This window comes from Alligator mississippiensis, chromosome 11 (genome assembly GCF_030867095.1).
Source record: "Alligator mississippiensis isolate rAllMis1 chromosome 11, rAllMis1, whole genome shotgun sequence".
Lineage (NCBI taxonomy): Eukaryota > Metazoa > Chordata > Crocodylia > Alligatoridae > Alligator > Alligator mississippiensis.
The window spans coordinates 39,749,918-39,769,497 of NC_081834.1; the positions used below are offsets into that span (position 1 = coordinate 39,749,918).

Sequence of the window (19,580 nt, forward strand, 5' to 3'; positions counted from 1 at the left end):
CTTTGCTACCTCCCTCTCTTGCAATGCCAGGTAACAAGGGATTCAGATCATACATTGGCAGATGTCTGCCTCCCTCACTCCAACAAAGAGGGCAGGCTACTACTATCAGGTTGTTTCCTAGAGATCTGAACAGTTTTATGCTCATCCCAAATCTAACCCAATAATAGCAAAGAGTGTCATTAGCATCTACACAAATCAATGCACTCGAGCACTCAAGAAATTAGGTTTGTTTGGATGGGGAAAATATCCAACATCTGGTCTCCAAACAAGAATTGCCAGCTGCCAAACATGTTGAATGAGTCAAAATGTAGCCAATCCTATATCAAAGTCATCAGACAAATTCTTCCCTGTTGTTCTGGGAAACTTAAGTCCAGCCTCAGTTCAGGTCAGGTTGTTGCACATAGATTTCTCCTGGTGGTCCCTTGTGTTTTGGATGCAGTCTCCAGACCAGCAGGTGAAGTCACAAGTATGAGGTGATTGTTTCCAGACTGATTCCATTCTTCAAAATCCCCAGCAAGTGCAAGCAATCACTGAGGATTTCCAATTTGATGGATGCGAGAGCTTGAGAATACAACACATAGATGAAAACAGGGGCATGTGCCATTCATGCTTCCAACCCTCATTTTCTATCATCTAGCTAGATGAGGGTTCATCAATCTATTATCTCACTATTTCAGCTCACTATGCTCCAATGTATGGCTATTTACAGTGGCCAAATACAGTCTCTCTCTCTCCCTGCAACCTAAATGTCCTCAAAGTCTAAAGGGTCAGCCTTTTGAACCTTAGACAGCATGTTTTACCTTTCCATTTAGATGACATTCTTATGAATATACAAGTTTCGGTAGCAAGGCTGCTGTATGCATTTTTTCCATAAGCATAGCATCTCACCTGAGGGATTACCTTCAAAGTATTCTGAAAATAACCTGTGACTTCATTTAAATCAGGTTATTCACCTTCTGGCATTTTATCCAAAATCACATTCAGAGAGGTGACAGAATGTAAACTCCCAATGTCTTTAGGGTATGCTTATTTTATGTAGACAGAACTAGGCCATTTAAAAAATCTCCCAGAGTCCAGATCATTCATAGCCCAGGGGACAGAGTTGAAGGACATGCTATTTCAACACCAGGGCTCTGTTAACTGGCTGCTCACCTGTCATGTGTTGTTTGGTCAAGGGAACTCCCACCAGTAAGTGTCAGAAATAACCCAGCTAGAGCATAGGAAACCTGCAGCCTTACTAAAAACAAATGTTAATTCTGGTGGTGTTGTATTAACCAGGATGGTCCAGAGAAGTAAGGTTTATTTGGTAGCTTTTCCTGGACCAGCTAAATAGTTGAGAGGGATGCTAGATAAGCTTTCAACATTTGCTGGGCTAGCGCACAATCCTCAGATCATACATTTGCCCAACTCTACCCTGGAATCAGTCAGACTTGATTCTAATTTTGATGAGATTATATTACAATCCCTATTTTGATAAACTCTTAGGCTCTCCCTGCAGCCATCTAGATCATTGCTTGCGAGTCACCAACAGTGGGAAATCTGTATGGACAAGAACTCAGACATGAAACACTTACTCTGCCATAACTGAGAGGCCTTGTTCATGTGCATCCTACACCCTCCCCTGCTTTTCCCCAGTACTACAGAGACTGATAGAATAAGAATTCCATTTGGCAAAGGAGCTGAAGATGCAACTGGGTTGACTCAACCTTATCAACCATACTCAAAGGCAAGATGACTCTTGTGGGCACAGGCATGACCCTAGTGTATTCTGGGGACCAGAAGAATGTGGGCTTGAGTGACTCAGATACATGTGCACCAATTGTAGGATATACATGGTCAATGCACCTCCAAGAACCACATACTTACTATTTTTTGGTTAGACAAGATGTCATTCCAGCTCACCAGGCAGAACCTACTTGGTGAAATTTTGCTTTGTGCTACATAAGATACCTGACTAGATGGTTACAAGAGTCTCTTCTGCTAATTCGGTGCCCCTTTTACAAACAGGCCAATTATTATCTATGAGAAGAGTAAATTTAATAGGAACAAGGGAAAACAGCTAAAGCTTTTATAACTAAAAGGCAGGATGCTGTCTTGTTCTTCAGCATGGTCTGCAACATTGCCCTACCTATAGTCCAATAGCAGCTCCACACACTGTGTAACTACACTCAAAACAGCCAATATGATGAACACACTGTTGCCTGCCTGTTCCAGCCTTCCAGCCCGTTACACTGTCTTGGTCCCTCAGCCCTCTGCTGCTACTGTGCTGTGAATTGCAACCCTTTAGTGCCCTGGTAAGTGGACTCCCTGGTGTTCTGCAGGGGCTGTCTGCTGCACTCTATTATCAACCCTAACCTCTTCAGTGGATAGGTTGCAATTAACTCCTGCTTCTAGCTTTAATAGTCCCTGGTGTAGGTGAAACTTGAAATGGGAATGTCCATAGTCTTAAAGAACCATCCAGCCAATACTGCCACAACACCTGAATAATGGGGAAAGGCAGCCCCATTACCTGCATTCCATTGTCTTGCTGAATGCTGAAATGCAGGACCTTAAAAGGATAAGACTAGAGTGATGGCATGAGGGGGAAGGGTCAGCTTCCATCAGACCCAGATCCTACAACAATAAAAGCTAGAACTCAAGTGGGAATACAGAAAAAATACAGAGAAGCAGTGATGTGATCTCTATGCTAGCAACATTGAACACTATATTAGATATCACCAATACAGGAATTATGAGAGACATCTGAAAGGAACAGGTGGACCAATATCACACTTTTCTGAGCACAGTGCAAAATTACAGAGCAGGAAGCCAATTAAGCTGTGTAAGAAGAAAGAACAGAACAATGTTGGAAGATGTAATGAGGCAGTGCTCCCTACTGGCTAGAACTCAGGAGAACTGGGTCTTATCCTCTGCTCTGCCACAGGACTGCTTGTACATATCAGTTCCCTTCTCTGTCTCAATTTCCTTATCTGCAAAATGGGTGTAATGATACTGCCTGCCTTTGCAAAATGCTTTGGGAACTAGAGTTGAAAAGCAATTATATGAAACCTATGTATCATCATCGTTGCTTGCTTTGAGGACAATGACTGTCCAGTAAAAGAGGAAAAATATAAAGACTGCCATAAAAGATAAGAGTTTGCAATAAATGCAGCCATCAATATTATTAGATAAAATACAGGAGGGAGCGTTATTGAGAACCAAGGATTTCATACTCCCAAGCGATTTATCTGTAGGAACTACACCAAGGAATATAAAAGGAGGAACTAAATGCAACTTTACGTTTAAAATAGACACTGGAGAGCCAATCATTGCAACCGGTAAAACACACACAAACAAAACAAGGAAAAGCATTCCAAGAATGGAGACCTCTAAGAAACCAACTAGGATTTGTTCTGAAATCAACAAAAAAAAAAGTCAGACTGCCCTAGGGAAGACTCCATAACAACTTCTAAGGAAGTGGGTTCATCCAAAATTGGTTCCCATGTATCAGAAGGGCTCCTCCATCTGCTATTATTCTATAGGAAAGGGAGTTTCTTGCACTAGGAAAACACTCCAGAAAGGAGAGTATCACCTGGAAAACTAATCACCCCTCTTAAAAGCTGATTTTTAGATTATAGTAGAGGAATGAATGTTTGGGGAGAAGTGCACTAATTGCAAGAGATTTATTTTGCTCTGAAAATCAACATACATCTCAAATTGCAATTTAATTAATTATATGTTGTGTAAAATATACTTCGAAAGGAAGGAATAGAGGGACTTAAATTCACAGCAAGGACCAGAACCTGTTGTGGGGGACCATAAAGTAGGAGGCTTCAGGCAAGAGGGTCTCACACTTCAAGAATGATGCGGACTGAGTAGAAAAAGTCAAGTGCAGAGTAACAAACATGATTAGAGGCCTGGGAAACACAATTTACAAGGGTGTTATTTAGTCTGGAAAAGACTGAGGGGCAATTTGATAACAGTCTTCAAATACCTGCAGGGTGATTATAGAGACTATGGAGATGGGTTTTTCCTGGGGATGTAGGGGACAGGGCTGGGAACAATGGACTCACATTGGAGATTAGGAGGAACCTTCTATGAAGATGGTCACACATTGGAACAGGCTACCTAGGAGAGGTTTGTGGAATCTCCGTCCCTGGATAGACACTTGGCTGGGATGATTTAGTCAGAAATGAGCCTGCCTTGAGCAGGGGACTGGACTAGATGACCTTCCGGCCCTATTTTCCTGTGATCCTAAAAAGTCATTCACTAGCTGTTCTCTGTGAGCTCTCCCAGAAGTGGTGTGTTTCTGACCACCTCTTTGAAGCAGCCTGTAAGCACTGGTGTGCTCTAATAAGAAGGAGCACTATGTGCCCTGAGGCTTTCTGCTGAGAGACAGCTAATGTGGCCACCACTGTCATGGTCCTGGCAAAAGAAAAAGAGGATTGAATAAGAGCCCACAGAGCATAGGATGAAGGAGTGTAAGATAGTTCTAAGGCTGTGCTCTTGCAGCTGCGACTCATAGCCTAGCACTGTCACCCACCATACTTTTCCTCTTTTTCAAAATACTAATTATGATACTGGAGATGGTCCTTCATCCTCAGCCCCCTCAAGTTGCCTGCTTCCATTCAAGTGGGGCTACCACATTTATTAATGAGATGGCAGAAGAGGGACTGCACGAGGGGAATGAGAGAGCAATATAAAACGGACACTGCCTAAAGTTACACAGGAACACAGCAAGGCCCGTAACTGGAATCATCAGGCCAGCATTAGGAATGTTCCTCATGGACAGATGTATTCTGAAGAAAATCCAGCGGAAAGCTGTACACTGATCCAAGAGTTTAGTCATCAGACTCCAGATCTGAAGCCGATAGCAATTTGAAGAAAAGGCTGCTTCTTAGGACAGGAAATCTCCTTGCGATATACAAACTGAGGAACAAATGAGGACATTAAGCAGACTGAAAGGATTTTCTCCAAGGGAGATTGTTTCCTGGGATCTTCAGTTTGCAGAGCCATTGGCAGAAATCATCTAACCAAGTGCAAAATAAAAATGTGGACTGCTACACAGAGATGTACGCAAGCTGGGTTTGTAAAAGGCACAAGATGCTTCTTAATCAAAGGATTCTTGCTCAGACCTGGATCCAGTGAGCATCATTTGAGGGTATATTAGAGGGTCTATCAAATGGGTATATCCCAGAGAGTTAATTGCCTGAAACTGTAGATGAGTGTCAAGTATGTTATCCTATATGTACCTAACCTGCCTTTATATTGGCCTTGAATATAGTTATCTGGCAATATCAGATTTACGTAATTCTCCCACCACCAGAGATCCAAAAGCAGAGGTACAATTCACTTTTTCAAAGGCTGCCTCATCTTTATATTGGTTCTAGCCTCAGCTGGCCCAGGCAGTGAGGAACCTTTCATCAGCTCAGTTCTTATGATGCTATCTTACAGGCGCATCCTGGACATTTATTATAAGGGGCCCAATATGGAAATGCTGCTATCTACTACTCACAGAAGAAAGCAAAGTCATTTCTCATTCTACTCCTGAAGCTATAGAGTACTTGGGACATTTTCATGACCTGTTGCACAAACTAATCAGGACTTCATGGAACTTCTGATTCTTGCAGTCACATTTGTTAAAATCTTCGGTCCAGTGTCCAGGCATCATCAAAAGCCAAGACTGGGACAAACTTCTGGGATGAAAAAAAATCAAGCAATAAAGAGCATATCTAGAAATGCCTGAAAGGCAGTGGCTCTTTGTACTTTTGCACTGGCTTTCCAATGTTGCCTGGAAAAGAATGGAAGCCCATCCATGCATTGTTGGATGCTTTTATTTGAAATATTTTGAAGTAAACATTATAGCAAGGCACAAATGCCACTGCAGATTAAATAGATATGTGATGGCTTGGGAGTGACCCCTGCTATTGGTACTCTACATCGGCTACCTTGTAAAACATTCCCTAGGCTAAAGTACACAGTATCAAAAAATACAAAGAGTCCAAACTGTTTGTATCAAAACACATTGAGACAAGAAAGTGAGCAATCCAAATGCAATAAGATAAATAGTTTTTAAATTATTTAAACATTGTCATAGTAAACAATAACGAGCAAGATTCTGGCTCAACATAAAAACTGTATAGAAGTAATTACATTACACAAAGCAAGTGAAGAGAATGCATGAGGAAACAGTGTGGAAGGGGGGAAGGGGAAGAGTCAATATGACTACATGGAAATAAAAAGTCTCCAAAGTAATTTATAAAATTGAGTAAAGGTGGGAGATCTGCTATCAAAGGAGCTAGAGCAATCTGAAGCATTACAGTACGGTGGTCTCTCAAATATATACCAGCACCGCTGTGGGAACCGCTCTCTTCCTTGCCTGATCAAACATGTGGAACTCTCTATGCCGCAAGAGTTGCTGCTGCTAGCAGTTGTGGGAAATCGAGTTTGCTAAGTTATGCATAAAAGAATGGGGCCACACACCATGGTGTTATCAGATAGACCAGTCTCACTATAATGGCAGTATCTGCTTCCTAAATAGGGAGCTAACAAACAAAAGCAGATTAAGTACGTTTCTCTTACAGAGATTTTAGTTGACAGGATTGGAAGCGTATAGTCGAGTCCACTCCAGCTGATACAGCCACGGGCAGGTTCCATTTGTCTATTCTGTGGATTTCAGCCATTGGAGGCTAGTCTTGTACTGATGAGTAACCCCAATGCAGAAAGGCAAATGTACCATATGCTGCAGTATGTACTTGTGCAACTTCATCCTGGTTTGAAGCAGGGGTAAACTACACAGGTGGCAGATACAGCTTATTTTGGCTCTACCAGTCTTCAGTAGGGTTTGTTGCAATGCAACTAAATTGATGCTTGACCACCAAAGACTTTGAAATAACGGCAAATCCCCAGAATAGACAAGGCCTTTGTCAATTTGTGATGTGTGATCTTCAGCTCAGATCACTTAAATATTTAGAGGAATCAGGAATATTTCGATTTTTTTTTTAATTGATCCCGGTGGCACAAAATCTTGTCCAGGCTGATTTCAATTTAGAAAACACCAGTTCAGTCACATTTGCAGGGAAACAAGAATACCTCTAGGGAAAAATCAACCAGCACTATGCAGGCTAAGGAAAACCTCCAGCTTGCATCTGCTGCACGATGGAGGCTTTAGCACAGAACTGTACAGTCCTGATGAGTTAATTTGCTTGATGTATGGTTGTCTGGATCACATTATAAAATGGAAGAGGACTTTAAATCATAAATACTGGAAGGAAATTAAAAGAAAAAAGAAAGGCAAGGCTAGGGGAGGTCAGGCTGAGGCAGTGCACACTCAATGGAAGAGAGCTTGATTGAGGAAAGGAAACGGGTTGCAGAAAGTGCTCCTTGATCCTTAAGAGTTGGACAAGTTCCAGCAGGGGATCCTTGCCCTGCTTTCCCTTTTCACTTCTCTGATCTGGCAGAGATTTAGTGCTATGGAGGTGGAGGCAGTTTTTTTTTAATTAATTATTTCCCTTACAAATAAAAGTTAATGGAAAGCACAGTCCATCCTAAGAAATCAACAGGATATTTCAAAGATTTGCCCTATTCTCACCCAACATTCCAAGTAAAATCTGTCCTTTTAAATCTTAAGAGACTTTGAATGATTGTTCTGAGAACTGCTATTGGGATCCTCCGTGCCACGCGGCTGACTGTGTCCACAAAGTGTTGATTCAGTCTCACACACTTTGCATTTCAAACTATGTTCTTCCTCCACTGTAGTGTTCATCTCACCATTATACTCTTCATGTCCATTCTCATTCATCTCTATATCTAACTTCTCTCTTTCCTCCTCCTCCTCCTCCTGCTGCTGCTGCTCCTCCTCCTCTTCCTCCTCTGGATCTTTTACTTTATGAACAATGAAGAGGTGTCTGTTCAGAGAGATGCTAGATGTATAACACAAGCCACAGAGCAAGCACTGGTAAGTGGAGCTGTCTGTCTTGTGCTGAGGTATGTGTTCCTGAAATTCAGTATTGGTGTCTGTTGCAAATCCACATTTAGCACATTTCCAATGTGCCTTCAGTTTTTTGGCTGGTGGAGCTTCAGATCTTGCAGTGGTTTCCATCTGCCCCAGTTCACCTGCAGACATTCTCTTTGGAGATTTTGCCTTAAAGAAAAAAAATAAAGCACAACTTTAGGAATACAGTCAATGTACAAGCAAGTGCTTCAGCTTGCTGAATCTATGCACTTTTATGAGGTGCATAACAGATGTAGGAGTGCCTTAGGGAAAACGCATTCTTACTCAGTGTTTCACACCTCCTGTTTAGAAGGAGTTAAATAATGCTGCCTTTGGAGACCTTTCCTTCACTACCTTTTCTAACAGCACTAAATCCCTCAGGTTTCACTGTACATTGTTCACAGCATGAGAACATCCAATCCTGGTTATGCTGGACAGCATCCCATTTGTCCAGCAAACCAGTTCCTTAATAACCTTTACTGTGGCTGCAGAAACTATTCTTTCTGCATCTCCACATAATGTCATTTCCTCCAGCCTCCTATAACGTCAAACCTGATGGGACAGCCTCTCAGGACAGCCCAGGAAAAGGTATCAGGGCTTTTCTTGAGAAAAACCCATTCTTGAAGAGCTCACAGTGTCATGGTTCAGGCCAGGGTGGGGGAAGCAAGGTTGTTTCTTAGGACCCTTTCAAACTGAACTCCATTAAGGCACACAGCTAGTGGTGAGCATAAATTATCTGTATTTGTCTGCCCATGGCACACTCCTGAATCAGGCTCTGGAGTCATTCCTATGCCTAGAACAGCTAAACCTGCTTTCAGGACCATGAAGGCCAACTTAACATCTGGCTTTCCACTAGGTAAAGGGTAAGAGATTATCAAGGGGAGTTTTAGTGGTGTAGCCACACCATAGGTCCTAGAAGAAGGAATGTTTCAAAAATCAGAAGGCTGAGATCAAGCAGACTGGGGAGATACTTTGGATCAAATGAGCATCCCAACCCATTCCTAACATTGAGTAAATAAAGACAAGGAAACAGATTGGCCCACTGTGCAATAAAATACTGGATTCCAGTCAGGATGGAAGAGTCTCTTCATGTTACACCTATTGATACGTTCATAGATAACAAGGCAGGTTCCAAGTATACAAAAGACTACATGGTGGGTGCCTATGACACTGCTCTTCGTCCCTTCACCTTGTAAGTAGGAAAGATCTAGGAGTCCAGTAAATGGGAAAACAGTGAAGACTGATATTCTGCATACTCTTTCAGAATTCCAGCCAGTGCCATGCACCATATGAGGCAGCGTGACAGAAGGTGAATTTTAGGTTTTGAAAGAACTGGGACAACCCTTACATACAGGCACAGACCAGTCACTAGAGAGAAGCTACTTCCAAAATAAACTGGCTCTTGTGCTGGCAGAGGGGGTTGGGAAGGTGACAGGAAGATAATTAAAGTAGATAGAGTGGTCCTAGCAGGCACAAAAGTATCAAAGAAAAGGTCAAAGAAGGTTTACAACAGATTACAGAAACCATTGCTGGGAGCTTCCTATCTGTTAGGGCAGACATCAGCTGTCATCCAGCAAAATTATGTAATACTGTTGAGGCAAAGAGAAATAACAGGACTTGTGTTTCTTTATTTTGACACTCAGCATGGAAGCAAAGAATGGAGCTGAATACTGAAAGAGTGTTCACAGAGTCTGTAAAACCAGGAAGCTAAGTGCTTACAAGTAGGAATGGTACAAGTTAAATAAAGATGAAGCCCAGATAAATAGGGAAGGAAAAGCAGGCAGTGTGATGCACATGAGGGGACAGGGTTGCAAATATTTGGGGTGGAACAGAACCTATAATGATGAAAGTGGGAGACAGAACCAATACAAACAAGTAGAAGGGCAGGCTTGTGAAGAGATAAAAGTAGAGAAGTGAGATGTCAGAACAGAGATGAAGTTGGGGGTAAAGTTCTGGCAGACTGAAGAGAGGCAAAGAAGAATTTGAAGTTGCTAATGAAAACCAAGGGGTTTGAAACAGTAAATAACATGAACATGTTTAACAGCACACTGAATTCATGGTGGGAAAGAGGCAGGAAGAACATAGAGGAGGCTGTGATAGCTGAAGAAACATCAAGGCATGAATGAGGATTTTGGTGGCTGAAAGAAGTAATGAGGGCAGCTTTCAGCAAGACTGTAAACCATGAAACAATCCAATCTGATGAATACCTGGATTGCGGAGGGAAAGCGGAAGACGATAGACTGATGGAAAAAGGTAGAGATTTAGTTATGATGAATGCCTACTAGACTCATTCTTTTCCTCAGTCCTGTGATCTTCAGGGGAAAATGAACTGGGAAAGGTCACCCAAAATATTAGCCAGAGGCAGCAAACTAAGGCCAGTGAGCAGGGACTTTTGAATGCGATATCATCAGTTCCTCAAGGCTTTTCAGTTGCTACTCTGGATATCCTCTTCTGCAGATGGGCTTTTTACTACATGTGTGTCCTGCTTTCCTCACAACCTCCACACTTTAAGTCACATCATCCACCATCCCACCCTCCCTTCTCTTTGATGTTTCTTTCTTCTTCCCCTTTACTGGTCCTTTCAGCTAATCAACTCCCATTCACAAAATTAATAAACAGAAATCAATAAAATATTCATGGAACTCGCATGCCATTTGGAGGCCTGCAGTCTATTCAGTCTGCTGGTATCTTACAACCATTCTACCCAACCTTTGGTCTGTCTTGTCCGTTTAGATTTTAAGCTCTGTATGGTAGGGACCAATCTCATTCTACGTGTATATAATACATAGTAAAATAGGGGATGAATCCTGGTTTTTCCCCTTAGGTACTGACATAACACAAATAATTAATGAATTATAGCTGCAGTCATTGCTGCGTAATGAATTTAAGCTGCAATCATTTCTAAGGTGGGACTAAAAACAAAAGAAAAAGCAAATGTCGATATCTGTACGGTTTGAAAAAGTATGTTACTTGTTCCCAACTTGTGTTCATTTTTAAAAGCAGCTAAAAAGATTTCAACAAACTCAGTAGAAAAAACAGTTGCCTTTTGGCAAAGTCCCAACACAGAAAGTATCAGCCCTAAAGACGCATCTGATTTTTCATGTACAACATGATGAACAGGATTACATTTTCCCTCCTAACTCTTAAGTTTCAGTTTAGGCACAGTACTTACAGCTATTTTCTTACTCATTCTGCAAACTAGACAATATACCTACATTTACCTGTCACTGTGTCCTGGCATCTAAAGAAGTCACTCTACATAATCCCCCTAAATATACAGACATATCCAACACACTTATTTTTCAGTAAAAATAATATGTTAATTACTTCTGTTGAGTTTCTCTCTGGAGCTTTTGCTTTGGACATCTGGGATAGGTCTGGATTTTTAATGCCATGCATGAGGCTGATGTGATTCTCCAGCATGAATGGCTGAGGAAATGTTTGATTTTCATCTGTGCAGTACCTTAAAAATACAAAAAAAGGAAGTCAGTTATTAATAAAGTGAAAGCATGAGTATTAACTTACACACAGGCAGCCTATCGATAGTACAGAAGGCTGGGAGAATCAGAAATGTGATTGGCTGCAGAATCTAGAGAATGAAAACATCTGTTAGATCAGCAAAGAAAATGCAGCAATGCTACATTTATTGGCATCAGATTATTTACTATCCCTGGCAAAATAGTAAGCAACTGGACAAAGTCCCAAGCATGAAAGGTATTGTACAGAAAAGACAGGTAAATGTATTGCTTATTATTATTATTATTACAGTAGCAACTACTGATTCAGCTGAGACCAGGTCCTGTTGTGTTACGCATAGGGCCTGTTTACAGGAATCGGTGCTCTGACAGATTTGAAAGGCCTGCATAAGAAGAGGCAGGAAATCTATGACAGATGCAGATTCATTACCCACGAGTGCCAGCTTAGTGGTACTCTGATTCTAGCTCATATTATATATAAAGATTCTATAAAAATATGCAAGCAGCTTTGATCACAGTGACCCATTAATGATGAATAATCTAACTACACATTTATTTCTCAATGCTGTTTTCAAATCTATCCTGTGCAAGGGGGTTTATACACATCTACACACATCTGACTTTGGAAGCTGTCTGCAGTCTTCAGGGAAGATTTGAATATCTAAAAGGAATTATGAGCAAAAGGACATCCCTAGACTTCATTCCCTAACACAGGCTTTTCAAACCAATATTAAACGTGAAGTCTTAAGTCTGTATTAAAACTGTGCCCATCTTTGCAGCAAGGTTAAGTACATAAGTGATTGGACCGGGAGCCGGAAATGTGGCAACTACTCTCTGCTCTGCTGCTGGCTGACTATATGACCTTCTCCCTTCTCTCTTTCAGTCTCTATCTGTACAACAAAGAAAGCAAAACCTACACTTTCAGGAGATGCATTGAGATTTGTGGGTATTCATTCAGCAGTATATTTGAATTAAATAGTATTATTCTTCTTCTAGGGCTGTTATGTTTAGTATCAGCTGTATTTTAGCAAAACTAACAAAGACAGCTTCTACCACAATTAAACACTCCTAGTTTGGATAATTTGCATCCAAGAGTTTTAAAAGAATCTGACAAGGCTTTCTCTGATCTGTTGATGTTAATTTTTGATGTGGCTTGGAAAACTGGGAAAGTTTCAAAGGACTAGAAAACAAGACAGTGTAATGGCAATATTTAGACTTATATGGGATGACTGCTAAACCCACATCAATTAGCCTAACACTGATCATGGACAAAATAATGAAATGGCCGATACAGGATAACAATGAACAGAAATATGATCCATGTCAGCCAACAAGTTTTCGTGGAAAATGAGTTTTGTCAAACAAACTCAATATTCTTTGACCAAAGTAAAATGCCAGTTGATAAAGGTAACTTGATATATTTTGACTTCTGTGAAGTCAGTGAATTTGACTTTTGTGAAGTCAGCACGTTGTTCTGTTTAAAGCAGAACAGATTGTACAAAACCAACATGGTATGTGTTAAATCAGGGGCTGGCTGAGGGCCAGATTGACCCAGTGAGTCAGAGGTAGGCCAGTGCCGGTAGGTAAGCACCAGGACCCAAACACTACCATCACTTTTCCCAGCAGCAGCAGCACAGGGAGAGAGTCCACAGCCAGTACTCATCCCAGCAGTGACAGGGAAAAGCAACTGCTGCCAAAGCCTCCCACCACTGTAGGAAAGACCATCAGCTGCAGACACGTTCCCCATGACGCTATAGAGAAAAGTGCCAGGCTCTTTCCCTGTGCAACTGCTGAGAAAAGCGGTGGCAGAGGAAGCTGGGTCCTAGCACCAAATTGGGTCAATCCAGTTGCTAGAGCCCCACGTCCATGGATCAGTTCCTGCCCATGGGCCACAGCTGCCAACCGCTGTATTAAATTGACTTCAGACTGGCTAACTTGTAAGTCTGAAGACATAATAATTAAGAAGGAAGTAGTAACAAATGGGAGGCCCTCAGAGGCTTTCATTTTGCACAATGCTACTTAATATCACAGATCTAGAAAAAAAATACACAATAATTGCAATTAAACTAGCAGATGAGACAAGGATGAGTGAAATGGTAAATAATTATAAGAGGGAGGTCATGCACCCTTATTTATCTGGCCTGTTAAACTTAGCATAATCAAGCAACGTGCATTCTGACAATCAAATACAAGCCCATACATTACAAACAAGGAACTGTATATAGACTTTAATTCCAGGAGGTGGATGGTATGTTGGAAAGCAGTGACTGAACAGGACTTTGGGGTCAGAATGAACATCTAAGTGAACTGACAATGATCTCCAAGTAAGATGAAGAGACAAAAAAGATCAAGCACAATACTTGGACCTATACTAAAAGGGAATATTAAGCAAAAGCAGAGAAAAACTATTACCTTCACTTATGGGACTTAATGAGACTACAGTTTGAACAGTAAGTCCACACTTTAGAAAGGCTTCTGAAAAATTGAATTGTCCTTAATATAGTCAAAAGATTTGTCATCTGGAAAACAGATTTTTTTTTTTTTTTTTTTTAAGGAAATGTTTTTGTCCCCCAAGTCAGATCAGCCAAATGAATTCCAAATCCGTGCGAGTCATTTGAGAACCACATGTAACCCTACTACCGGCAAGCATCCTCTACCCCGGCTTGGGGCTTCAGATACTTCCAAATCGTACAGCAATAGACAAAAGGGACTGGTCTAGTTAGTTAACCAAAGAGAAGATTAAGAGGCAGCTAAGATCACAGTTCACATTTACTTACAGCGAGAAGAAACCTGATACTAGAGGCCTTTTTAATTTAGCAGACAGGTACAGGAAAAAATCTGCAGGCTAAAAGTTGAAGCCACCAAAGTATGAACTGGAAATAAGCAGCATATTTTAACAGTGGGAATAATTAACCACTGGAGGAAGTTGCTACGGCATGAGGTAAATTCCCTGCAAGGAGCCCTGACATTCAGTCTGTGTCTCTTCCTAAAAGAGATGCTCTAATTTAACCACAAACTGTTGGATTGGACTCATAGCCAAGGGAAATTCTATGGCCTGTGCTACGTAGGAAACTCAGCCCTGATAATCAGAATGGGCTTCAAATTGGTTTGTTTTTTTAAATGCCTTGCATTTACATGATGTTCATTCATTTCTGGATGTTCTAGAAAGGTGGCGGGTAGGTAGGTGAAGCAGCTTTGTTTTACATACAGTATGGCCAAGTGCATAGATAGAGTGAACCCTTTCCAAGAGCCAGAGTGGCTAAGTGGATGAATGTTGAGTCTGTTATATTACAGACTGACATCCCATTCCCTGCTTTGCCAGATGTGGCTTTCTTCAAATGTCTCTTGATCCTCTGACCCTGATTACAAAACTGGGGAAATGGTGCCTGCCTCCTTCATAAACACTGAGGCCTTATCCAGTAATTGCAGTGAAGTGCACAGAAAGCACCAACAGTGGAAGAGGCAAAAACTGAACTCATGGTCTCCTATTTACCCAACCAGCATTGCTTCCTGTAATGCAAAGGACTCTAACAAGGACAACAGAAAATCTCTTTTGCGTGTGTACAGTTTGGAGATGAATTTGATAGGAAACAATAAAAGAGACTAGTGGAATTTGGGAGCATCAAACTTTCAGAAATCTCATGATCTTTTACTCATCTCTGCTTTTTTAATTTTAAATTTATTCTAAATTTATTCTTAAATATTAGCTTATAGAACGTGTACATCAATATTGAAAAGCGTTTCTCAGATTTTCTGGTTTGGAGGCAGAAGAAGACTCTTTCTTAGCAAAAAATTGAAAAATTTTCATGAGATTTCCAAGCAAGTATCTTTTTGTTCTCTTCCCTGTTAGAACACTAACTTTTCTATTACTAAAAGTTCCCAAACTTTTTGAAACCAGTCAGTGATTTTAGGGGTGTCACTTCTATTCTAGGCTTTCACAATTTTAATTCTTGTGGCCACCAGAAGGTGAGTGATAAATTCCCTATGACACTTTTATGTTTCAGAGTTCTCATGGAGATTCAATAGGAACACTAGAGATTTATCTGATAATTGACTTCCTGTTATTTCCCTCACCATGTCCCCAACCTTCTTCCAGAACAGTTTAATTCTGGGACATGTCCACCACATGTGGTACAAAACTCCCCACTAATTACATTCACTCCAAAATTTGTTCTTATACCATAAGAAGGTTGGTAAAAGCATTTACCATAAATGCATTTAATTTTAAGTGGGGTGAGATACCATCAATATAGAATTTAAAATATTTTTTCTTTTATTTTTGTGTAAATGGATGTGAGGACCATTGTTGCAGATGGTCCCATTCTTCAGCACTAATTTTTGGTCCAACGTCATTAGCCCACTTTATCATAAACAGTGTTTTGTCTTTTATATGGGTATTTAAAATTGCTTTATATAACAGGCAAAAGACCTGTGCACCTCATAGGTATGACCAATATTTTCTCAAATTCTGTCAGATTTCTACCGAGGTTTACCATTCCTGGGAGTGTATTTAAAATTGTCTCTATTGCAGGTATTGGAAAAATGGACTTTGAATAACTGTCCAAAATGTACAATACCAAGTGCAAAAGTATCTAAGCCTTTTTTTTAAAAAAAACCTGCCAACTGACACAATCAAGCTTTTTCAGCATCTAAAGATAAAAATGTGGGGTTCATTAGTTAATTCTGCATGAAAAATCAGATCTAAGACTCTATAGATTTTATCAGTCAACTGCCTATTCATTATGAACCCTGTTTGGTCTTTATTAATATATTTAGGGAGTATTTTCTTACTCTAAACAGATTAAAATTTTTTGCATCTTAATTAATAAAGATGTAGGTCTATACGAGACACAAACACATAGACCTTTATTTAGTTCTGGGATTACACTAATATGTGCTTCTCTTCAAGTATAAGGAGTCTTTTTCTCCTTCAGTATCTCATTAAAAGCTGCTGATAATGAGTGCACTAATTCTGTTCTAAAATATTTGTAAAAAACTCTGGAGGAAACCCATCCAGGCTTGGAGATTTACAATTTCTGAGAGACTTAATTACATCTAGTATCTCTTCTGGTTTAATATCCTCTTCTAAAACTCCTTGATCTTCAGGTTCTAGTCTAGGCAAATTTGCTTTAATTAGGTATTCATGTATTTAAGGTAGGATCCAATATTTGGCAAAGGAGGGTGCAGAAGCAGCAATCTGGGCTGCAGGAGTGGTGGGGCTCCCAGAAAGCAGAAGCCAGAAAGCAAGTCAGTCCCTCAGAGCACATCCCATCTCAAATTATGAGGAAGAGAAGTTTTTGTCAAGCCAGGTGTAAGATGTGCCAGGTGATAAGTTTTTACAACTTCATTTAGGATACTTGGAAAAGACAGACACTCTCCAAGATAGACTTATATAATTGTACTTTGAGACAGGACCAGGATTAGCTTGAGAATGAAACCTATCCAGTGCTCATTTGAACCTGTAATCATTTTTTTCTATTGTAGGTATAACATGATTTTACACTCATGATTTTTACACATGATTGCGCTTTGGGTCCATTTCTGTATGATGTCCAGAAAATAAATAGAACACAGATCCACTGGACCCTTACATCCTAATAATGGTGATTGTACTTGCAAGTTCCCATTTATCACACATTCCTACATGAATTCTTTTACGAAAAAAGCATAATATTATTTTTGGTCTAAGACACCCTATTTGGAAAAACAATTGATCCAGAAAGAAAACACACTTAGACAAACCAGGTGCCCATAATTCTTCAGGTCATTGTGTATGAATTTATCACAAAATAATGCACTGCTAGCTAGTGTTCCACCCTCTCTGCAAGGCTCTAAATCACACTACAGTCCAAATAAAAGAAAAATGTACAAGTTTCAGTTGAAAAACCATAGGGGGTTTATTCATATCAGGAGTCCTTACCAGCGTTGGGGTCTTATTTCTCATCTGTTTACTGAACTTCATTACTGCCCACTATGCAGGCTGACGAAATATAGTATATAGTACATGAGGGACGTAACTTCTTTTAAAATAGGTTTCTAGTGAATTTAGTACAAGGAAAAAGAACAGAACACCCCTCAGGGTTGTTTGTATTTATCCAAAACATTAGTAAAGGGGCTATCTCACTGCAAGCATCCCCCACCAATGCCTCTCAAGACTAGAGGGACTCCACTTTGAAGCGTAGTGTCAGTGACACTACCCATTCAGTTCTTGATGTATGTGCTGTGACTGCAAACAAGGATCCTAGTGTGATGATGGTAGTTTTGTAACATGCATACTTTTACCTCTAGACTGAGCCCCTATTCCCAGCTATAACTAGCCACCAATGGCAATGACTTTCATTTGCTACTAAGCTACCTAGCTAGATTAAAAGTATTCAAAATCCCATTTCCAATCTGTTGAGGCTTCTCTTCCCTAAAAAACACCCACTGAGCCCAATTCGTTCATTTAAACGCATGTAAATTGGATGCGAGACAAACTGCTCTGCTTTGCAGCACTGCAGACTTCATACCTATCTTCAGGTGTATGTGACTGTAACGGAGGATGGAGTGTCCTGTGCCACTGGCCATTCTACAGGCATGCATGGCTGCACTCTCAAATACACCTTCAGAACTCAGACTCAAACCTCACTTCAAGTCTCCAAGGGTCAAGACTTAACTTCGGAGGTGCACCAATATATCGGTCCCATATTGGATCAGCACCAATATAGGGAAAATTGACAGTATTGGAAATTGTTTTTTCTTGCCTGATGAGGCTGATGATGTGGCCAATAAATGCCCCATGCATGCGCACAGCCATAGCATGCACAGGGCCACAAGCACAGCCCAGTGGCTTGGAGACCAGTGTTGGGCTGGTAAGTCTGGTGTGGGGGAAGGGGTGGCAAGAGGGAAGGGGCATTGGAGGTGCGGATCAAGGCCCCCATGATGAAGGAGGGAGTGGGAAAGGGGCAGGCGCTGCACAGCCTGGGTGGGGCAAAACGCGGGATGGACCTGTGAGCGGCTTGTCTGGGGGGACATGGTGGGGGGGAGGGCATGCGGCCCGTGTGTTCCTGGATCTGTGCATAGGGTGAGGGCGGGCTGGGGCCAGGGCAGTCCCAGTTGTTCCCGGTGGGGGTGTTGGGCCAGGCTGCACTTGGGGCGAGTGGTGGCAGCAGAGCTGGGAGGGGGGTTGCAGGGGGCCTATGGTGAATTTTGGGAAGACTGCAGCCCCCCCACACACACCGAGTGCAGTCCCAGCCCAACACGCCCACCAGGAAGAGCCTGGCGCTGCCCCAATCCCTGTCCACAGTGGCAACCTGCTCTCACCCCACACTCAGATCTGGGGGCATGCACCCCCAGTGCCCTCCCCAGGTGTGCGCAGGGTGGGAGCTGCCCCCACTGTGACCCCTCCAGATGAGCTGCTTGCAGCTCCGTCCTGCACCCACCCCTCCCAGGCTGAGCAGCACCTGCCCCAACCCCACTCCCTCCCTCACCACGGGGGCCTTGATCTGCCACCCCCCCATGCCCCTTCCCACCTCCACCCCTTCCCTGACACCAGACTTACCAGCATGACACTGGTCTCCAAGCTGCCAGGCTTCATATTGGAATTGGACTGCTATCAGCCAATATAGCTCCTTAAAAATCAGCCATCAGCATTTACCCAAAAAATCTCTGTCGGTGCACCCCTACTTATCTTAGCCAACAAGTCACTTGCATCTAATACATTCCTCCTTTTAACTCTCTCCCAAAGCAATTTTATATCCTGGAGTAAACAAGATCCATTATAAGGAGCTTTTAAACTTGATAGAGAAGATAATTTCCAGAAAGAAGCAATAGGTACTCACCAGCACGTGTAAACTTTCTTTGCTGTATCATGATTATTGCGAATGTGCCTGCGCAGACTGTTGGAGGCATTGAATGAACTCTCGCACTGCCGACAGGGATATCTCTTCATAGACTAGCAGAGGAACAGAAACATCTTTTAACAACAGAAGCCAGCTAACTCCTCTAGCTTATAGCCAAAGAAAAACTCCTTTCTCTGAACTACCTACGCATAGCTCAAAAGGACAGCACTAAAGTTTTTGGGTCTCTAAATTAAGCCAGCCTTAAAGTGGGCTGTCCTCACTGTTCTTATTATCTATTTAAAAATCAGTAGT

General features: G+C 41.5%; 1 protein-coding gene across 1 annotated transcript in view; it reads right to left on the reverse strand.

Annotated features, from left to right (window-relative positions):
- Positions 1 to 5,795: 5,795 nt before the first annotated feature.
- ZNF592 (zinc finger protein 592) overlaps positions 5,796 to 19,580 on the reverse strand; it is a 78,729-nt gene continuing 64,944 nt past the window's right edge. Inside the window, exons 7-9 of the mRNA XM_059714850.1 lie at positions 19,269 to 19,381; positions 11,300 to 11,435; positions 5,796 to 8,122 (exon numbers count right to left, since the gene is read on the reverse strand). Coding sequence (XP_059570833.1) covers positions 7,598 to 8,122; positions 11,300 to 11,435; positions 19,269 to 19,381 — 774 coding nt within the window. The 3' untranslated portion in view covers positions 5,796 to 7,597. The remainder of the gene's footprint in view (positions 8,123 to 11,299; positions 11,436 to 19,268; positions 19,382 to 19,580) is intronic.